Below are 8,721 nucleotides of genomic sequence, written 5' to 3'. Positions count from 1 at the left end.
TGGATAAATTCCGAGCCTATTTACTTGGTACTAAGGTAGTCATGTATTCAGACCACGCAGCTCTAAAATATCTATTAGCTAAAAATGAATCCAAACCAAGGCTTATACGTTGGATACTGCTGCTACAAGAATTTGATTTAGAAATAAAGGATAGGAGTGGTACCCAGAATCTAGTGGCAGACCATTTAAGTCGCCTTGAACACATTAAGGATGACTCCACTCCTATAGCTGATAATTTTCCATTTGATAACCTACAAGCAGTATCTGAGGTAATCCCTTGGTATGCACCTGTAGCAATTATCTAGTTAGCCGTACTTTTCCTCCACACTTTACTAAACACCAAAGAGACAAGCTGAAAAGCGAGTCTAAATATTATATATGGGATGACCCATATTTATGGAGATGTGGCGCTAACCAGATAATTAGAAGATGTGTGCCTCAATCAGAATTCCAGTCTATTTTAGAGGCCTGTCACTCATCTGAGAGTGGAGGACATTTTGGCCCTCAAAGAACAGCTAGAAAAATCTTAGACTGTGGATTCTGGTGGCCCACCCTTTTTAAAGACGCTGCTGAATTTTGTAAATCTTGTCCCCCATGCCAGAGGTTTGGTAATATATCCCAGAGGGATGAAATGCCTTAACAAACTATGCTTTTCTGTGAAATTTTTTATGTTTGGGGCATTGACTTCATGGGTCCATTTCCAAATTCTAATGGCCACCTCTATATATTGTTAGCTGTAGACTATGTTTCTAAATGGGTGGAAGCGATTCCTACCCGTACTGATGATGCTAACACTGTTGTTTTCTTTGTTAGAAACCACATTATTTGTCGCTTTGGATCACCACGAGTAATCGTGAGCGATTAAGGCACCCATTTTTGTAACAGGAGACTAATAGGATTACTGAAGAAGCATGGGATCATTCATAAAATAGCAACAGCCTACCATCCTCAGACTAATGGGCAAGCCGAGGTGTCTAATAGAGAGATAAAGTGCATCTTACAGAAGATAGTCAAACCTCATAGAAGAGACTAGAGCACCAGACTACAAGATGAACTCTGAGCATACAGAACAACATACAAGATACCCATTGGGATGAGTCCTTTCCGCTTAGCCTATGGAAAGGCTTGTCACCTTCCAGTTGAGGTGGAGTACAAAGCTTTTTGGGCAGTAAAGGAATGCAACATGGGATTTGAGAAAGCCGGAGCTGAAAGAAAGTTGCAACTGCAAGAATTGGAGAGTCTTCGCATAGAAGCTTATGAGAATTCAAGACTGTACAAGGAAAAAATGAAGGCTGTACATGATCAACACATCAAGAGAAAGGAGTTCCAACCTGGGGATTTGGTCCTTCTTTACAACTTTAGACTGAGGCTCATGCCAGGCAAACTGCGATCAAGGTGGGAAGGGCCATATAGAGTCGAGAGGGCTGAGCCGTACGGAGTTTTCCATCTAAGTCACCCTTCAAGCTCTGAACTCATCAAGGTTAATGGACATCGTTTGAAGCTCTACCATGGTGAGAAGGCGACAAAAAACAAGGAGTTAGAGATCTTCCTCCTGGAGGATCCACTCGCAACTAAAAACTGAGCTACTGAAGCGTCCAACTTAAGGACGTTAAAGCAAAGTGCTAGATGGGAGACAACCCACCACGGTATGATCGTTCCTCTTATTCTCCTTCTTTTCCCTCATCTATAACTCTTCTCCATACTACTGCCTTTATCTTGCACCTCATCTACATACTGCATTTGCATATATATATATATATATATATATATATATATATATATATATTATATTCAATAAATAAATAAGGGGACAAAAATTACCCCAATGTCGAGTTAAGAATTCAAAGATTAATGCATGTATGATAGAATTAAAATAAACAGTTGATACATGAGTATGGAATGTGAATAGGGAATTATAGGTTATGTTAGAGTTTGAGTTAATTAAAGATTTAATTTATAAGCTCACTTAATCATGTATGTATCCTTACCCTTACCTTGACCCCATTACAACCCTGAAAAGACCTCATGATGCTGCATTGGTATATTAAATGTTGTTGATTGGTTAGGAGAAGAACAAAATTTAGGGAGCATGATTAGAGAAGGATAGAGTGATTACCCTATACACTGGAGAGATTAGAATAGACATACATCATCAGTGAGGGTTCAATGATTAAAATTTTATGTTTCCTGCTTTCACGAGCTACCTTCTTGCATTTTTATCTGTTCTTACTGAATGAGAATTGAATTAGTGAAACTTGATTTGTAATTGTTTGAAGAGCTTATTTATTCTTGATCAAGTGGACAAGAATCATATAGTTGAATTCACATATATAGGTTTCATTGCATTGCATGAGTTTTTACATGTTACTACTCATTTATTCTATCTCTTTCAACTAAGCATGAGGACATGCTAATGTTTAAGTGTGGGGAAGTTGATAAACCACTATTTTATAGTTTACAATATGTTTAATTGTGTGGTTTTATCATGGTCTTTATCCACTTATTCATATAATTAGCATGCATTTATATTTCCTTCCTAAAATTATTACATGATTGAAAACTTACTTCCTCGAGACCTTTAATTAGGTATTTTAATCCCCCTTTATTCCATTCGATGCCGCGATCCGTGTGTTAAGTGTTTCAGACTTTATAGGGCATGAATGAGTGAGAGATTGGGAAGGAAGCTTGCAAAAATGGAAGGAATACAAAAAATTGAGGAAATGACCAGCGAGAAGTGACGCGTACGCGTCAGCGTCGCGACCGCACGAAAGAGAGGAATTCCCAGTGACGCGGCCGCATGAGTGACGCGGACGCGCGGATTGGAAAAGCAGAAGCGACGCGGAGGCATGGACGACGCGCCCACATGGAAAAGAAAAACGCGAATGACGCGTCCGTGTGAATGACGCGTCCGCGTGACGTGCGTGATCTGCAGAAATTCAGAAGCCGCTGGCAGAGTTTCTGGGCCGGATTTCAACCCAGTTTTCGGCCCGAAATTACAGACTAGAGTCAGGAAACATGCAGAAACGAGAGACACAATTCATTCTGCATAATTTTTAGTTTTAGATCTAGATTACTCCTCCCCTAGGTTTTTCACTCACTTGAGCATTCATAATTAGAATTGGAAGATTTTAGCTTTAGCTTTTGAGAAGAGTCTACCTCCGGTACTAGTCATCTTATTTTGTTATTTACTTTTTATATTTATTCTTCCATATTTTTAATCCCTCTAGAGTTGACTTTGGCTTATTTTTACAAGTTATTAATATAGACTATTTTTATTTTCAATTAATCCTTTTATTATTATTTATCATGTCTTCTTTTATTTTCACCATTAATTCTGTGAATTTTATAATTATGATGAGTGAGTAGTTTCATGACTTGATTGGGGATGATTGAAAGGAACCCTTGAGTTGAACTACTCAAGAGAGAAATTATAATTGGGTTTATTGTTGAATCACCCTCTAATCATTAACTCTAGTCCTTCCCAAGGGAGAGGATTATGACTTATGACTAGAAACAGATTTCCAACTTGCTTGACTTTCCTTTACCTAGTAAGGGTTAACTAAGCAGAGTAACTTCCAATTATTAATTAATCTTGAGAGTATTTCAACAAGAATAGGGCTTCCAACTAATCTACCCCCAGTCAAGGCTTTTATTTAAAATTAATTAAATTCTCTAATTTAAATTTCTGTTTATCAACTCAACCATTTTTGAAAACACTCGATTGATGAAATAGCACATCTCTCTACAACTCGTTGGGAGACGACCTGGGATTCATACTCCTAGTATTTTAATTTTCAATATTGTGACAACCCCTTTTAAATTGATAAGCGGATTTTTGGTTAGTTAAGGACTGTACTTGCAACGTATCCCTATTAATAAATTCTTAACTCGCCAATTTCCGCCACGTCACTGGCGTTGAACGCCAGACAAGGAGGCAAGAGTGGGCATTCAAAGCCCAAGAAGAGCATCATTGTTGGCGTTGAACGCCAGCCAGGGAGTCCGTAGTGAGCGTTCAACGCCAGAGAGAAGGACCTCATGGGCGTCCAATGCCCAGAATGGGGTAACAAGCTGATGTTGAATGCCAGCCAAGGAGCAAGGGGTGGGCGTTCAACGCCCATAATGGGGCAGAAAATTCGAATTTCCTAGCCTCTCAAGACCAACGGGACCCACAGATTCTACATCTACCCAACTTATCATTCATCTCTTCCCTTCCCTCCCTCTATCTCTACCTCTTTCTTCTTCTTCTTCTACTCTCTTCTTTCCAATTGCTCATACTTGCTCGAGGACGAGCAAAACTCTTAAGTTTGGTGTTGCAAAAGCCTTACTTTTTGACTTCTACCACTCCTAAGTATGATACCAAAGACTGGTGAAACCACAAGGAAGAGGAAGGGAAAGGCACCTGCCTCCGCTTCCCCCACCTTATCTGTCCCTTATGCAATTCAGCTAAAATTTTTATAGAAGGAGACATCCCCATTGAGGAGGACAAGACCATTACTAAAAGAAGGATGGAGCATGTTAGAGAGCTGGCACATGTGGAGCCGCCTCAACAAGAAATTTCTGAGATGCCTCAAGGGATGCATTTTTCTCCCCAAGGTTATTGGGACCAATTGAATACTTCTCTAGGAGAATTAAGCTCCAATATGGATCAGCTAAGAATGGGACACCAAGAGCATTCCACCATCCTCCATGAAATAAGAGAAGATCAAAGAGCTATGAGGGAAGAACAACAGAGATAAGGGCGTGACATAGAAGAGATCAAGCGATCCATTGGCTTCTCTAGAGGGAGCAGTAGTCACCGTCACTAAGGTGGTCACGTTCTATTACCCCTTTGCTTATGTTATTTTTCTATTTTCCATTGTGTTTCATTGTCTATTTTCCTGTTTCTAGTGTATGATCATCTTATCTATGTCTTAAAGCTATGAAATATTCCATATATCTCTCATCATACTTAAATAAAATTTTATTTGAAAAAGAATAGGAAGATACATGAATTTTGAGTTATATAATAAGAATAGCCAGTTATTTGATGTGGTGCCATTGCTTTTACTTTCTGAATGTATGAATAAACATTGCATATTTTATGTTGGAGTTAAAAATGTTGGCTTTTAAAAGAATGATGAAAAAGGAGAAGTATTATTGATAATCTGAAAAATCCAAAAGTTGATTCTTGAAACAAGAAAAAGCAACAAAAAGCAATAAAAGAAAAAATAAAAAAGAAAGAAAGAAAACAAGCGAAAAAAAGAGAAAAAGAGAAAATGCCAATAGCTCTTTAAACTAAAAGGCAAGAGCAAAAAGTCAATAGCTCTTTAAACCAAAAGGCAAGAGCAAGGATCCAAGGCTTTGAGCATCAATGGTTAGGAGGGCCAAAAAGAAACAGAATCTTGGCCTAAACAGTTCAAATGAGTTGCTTCCCTAACTATATGCTTGTGATGTGAAGGTATCAAGTGAAGAGCTTGAGACTGAGCAGTTAAAGTCGTGATCCAAAGCAAAAGAGTGTGCTTAAGAACTCTGGACACCACTGGCTGGGGATTCTAGCAAAGCTGAATCACAATTCTAAAGGGTTCACCCAGTTAAGTGACTGTGGTGTTTATGTATCCGGTGGTAATACTGGAAAACAAAGCGCTTAGGGTCACGGCTAAGACTCAAAAGAAGCTGTGTTCAAGAATCAACAAGAACTAAACTATGAGATTCAATAATATCATCTGGATTCGGAGTTCCTAAAGATGCCAATTATTCTGAGCTTCAAAGGAAAGTGAGATGCCAAAACTATTCAGAAGCAAAAAGCTACTTATCTCGCTCATCTAATTGAAACTAAGCTTCATTGAAAACTTTGAGATTTATTGTATCTTTCTAATTCTTTTTAATCCTACCTGTTTTTGGTTGCTTAGGGACAAGTAACAGTTTAAGTTTGGTGTTTTGATGAGCGGATATTTTATATGCTTTTTGGCATTATTTTCATATAGTTCTTGTTATGTTTTGTTTAAGTTTTATTTTATTTTCATAGGGTTTAGTTCAAAATTCATATTTTTGGATTCTACTTTGATTTGTTGTGTTTTATTATTATTTCAGGTAAATTCTTGCTGAAATTGAGGAGCTTTGGAAAAGTCTGATTCAGAGATAGAGAAAGGACTGTAGATGCTGTCAGATTCTGACCTCTGTGCACTCAAAGGAGCATTTCTGGAGCTATAGAAGTCTAAATGGTGCGCTCTCAACGGCTCTGAATAGCTAACATTTTGGGCTTTCCAGTAATATATAGTAGTTTATACTTTGCTTTGGAAATAAAGGTCCAAAACTGGCATTCAACGCTAGCACTTCACTCTCTTCCTGGCGTTGGACGCCCAAAAGGGAGCAGCTAGCGTCCAACGCCCAAAAAGGAGTCCAAAGCTGGCGTTGAACGCCCAAGAAGGGTACTAGCTCGTGGAGTCACCCTTAGCTCAGCCCAAACACTCATCAAGTGGGCCCAGAAAGTGGATTTTCGCACTACAAGATTAGTTTATCTTATTTTTGTAATTCTTAGTTATTAGATTAGTATATATAGAACAAGGATCACCCTTGCTCATGAGAGACTTTACCATATACCATATTTTCGAATACATACTTTCTGTAAGCTATGAGTCACTAACCTCCTAGGTTAAGGTTAAGAGCTCTGCTGATTCTTATGGATTAATAATATCATTGTTCTATTTCAGTCTATACTTGATTCCATTTTAAGATGTATCTTCGTTCTTCATCCTAATGAATTGGGAGTGTAACTTGACCGTCATCCCTATTCTACATGGGTTCTTATGAGTCATTGATGGGATAGTACTGAACCATAAGCTTGATTATACATCTCTTAGACGGCTAATCCACGACTTCGTTGGGGACTTGGAGACATCAATTCAACCGAGGTGCGGGGCGATTAGGGCCTTTGTGGTATAGGCTAGAATTAATGGAGCAGCATTCTCTGATTTGGAAGATTTGACCTTGTCTGTGGCGCTTTGAGTAGGACCACCAAGGGAATGGATTGCTGGAGCTTTACCCCCGTTCAGATTGGATGACCACTGACCTGGCGTTAGTCACTTACAGCCTGCCATGGAATGAATCATCAGAAGTTGAAGTAGACAGTGAAAAAAGTTTATCCAGAAGGAGGAAGCATCTCCGAAGCCTCAACTATTCTCTCATCACTGATTTCACATCTATCCAGTAACTTTATTTATTCTATTTTTATCGTTTTTCACAATAACTATATTTTCTATCTGCCTGACTAAGATCTACAAGATAGCCATTGCTTGTTCAAGCCAACAATCTCCGTAGAATCAACCCTCACTCACCTGAAGTATTACTTGGACGACACAACGCACTTACTGATTTATTTGTGCGAATATTGCAGAATCAATTTCGTGTACCAATCAGAATATGGAACAAATAAATTTATTTAATACACCATACTACATTTAGAGACCATTTATTCTAACAATACAACCCAATAATTCAATCCAACTACCTATCCAAAAACAGAAAAAAAAAGACCCACTCCACTAAGTAAAGCTCATAACAACAAGGCCATCTAACAATTCATTGGCTTTGAACAAATTGAGCCACAAAACCACTAAACTACGAGCCGTTCACAAAGGACAAAATTTTAAGAAATTCGTGTGTGTGGTTAAGTATTACTTTGTTCTTTAAATTCTATTTTTATGGGAATTAAATATACTCAGAAAGAAAATGGAAATTGAAATAATGGTATTTTGATTCTCTAAAATCAAACTTATTTAAAAATAATATTTTAAATTTTAAACCAAATATGAGAATATAATATTATCATTTTAAAATTCTTAAAAATTATTTATAATTCCCCCAATTATACACTCTCAAATCAATGTTCTTCGGTTAACGAGGGATCAAGTTCTTTTCTACTCTTGTTCTACAATTTATTAACGTCACCACATAAGTTATCTTCACAATCTCAACCATCTATATATTTAATTCAATATCTACACGGTTCAGAATCATGATACATTGATATATCAAAAAAGTACACTGATACATTGAAAAATCTTCCCATATTTAACATGCACATATAATATATAACGACCCCACATTAATATATAAAGACTTTTATATTTACTAAAGTACCTATGTGGACTAAGTTTGAAATAAAATAAAACAAATATACAAAGTGTATTCATAGATATATAGTGGCTAATTTGTTCTCCTTAGTTGCCTACAAAAGCTAAGAGGTGTATTATGAATCATTACTCCGCAATGTAGCTAATCAAATTTTAGAACTATATTTAGTCTTGTGTATCTTTTCCTTATATCAATGAAGAGTTTTTCGTTATTATTTATTCTTCTGAGAGTTGAGAGTATACACAATTTGATCCAAAGCATCACAAATATTTTAAGTATATTTAAAATTTGAATTAATTTTAGTATTTAATCATTCTTTTATTGTCTCATGAAAGATTTTGATTTAGGTAAAGTTATCACTTATTTATATCTTTATCAAATTCCATAGTGAAATATTTGTTTATTCTTTTTATATGTATATGTAGATTTTAAACCGATAATTCCTTTGTATTAATTTTTTTTATTCTTCAGCTTCTGCATCACCCTTATTATCTAATGCCCACTAGATATTGCAACATTTAAAAAAAAAACCTATGAAAATCTTTGTTAAATTTCACATATGCACACGATTACAGTTAGAAAATATACAAAATATGTTTTATTTTTCTC

At 36.7% G+C, this 8,721-nt stretch overlaps 1 protein-coding gene across 1 annotated transcript; it reads left to right on the top strand.

Moving 5' to 3' along the window:
- The first annotated feature begins 1,093 nt into the window (after positions 1-1,093).
- LOC130949429 (uncharacterized) lies at positions 1,094-1,582 on the top strand. Its single transcript, XM_057878153.1, has one exon. The coding sequence runs from the start codon at positions 1,094-1,096 to the stop codon at positions 1,580-1,582; it is 489 nt and encodes a 162-aa protein (XP_057734136.1).
- Positions 1,583-8,721: the final 7,139 nt, after the last annotated feature.

Source organism: Arachis stenosperma, chromosome 9, assembly GCF_014773155.1.
Source record: "Arachis stenosperma cultivar V10309 chromosome 9, arast.V10309.gnm1.PFL2, whole genome shotgun sequence".
Taxonomy (NCBI): Eukaryota; Viridiplantae; Streptophyta; class Magnoliopsida; order Fabales; family Fabaceae; genus Arachis; species Arachis stenosperma.
Note: the sequence above shows the minus strand (reverse complement) of the source record. Positions and strands in the feature narration are given on the sequence as shown.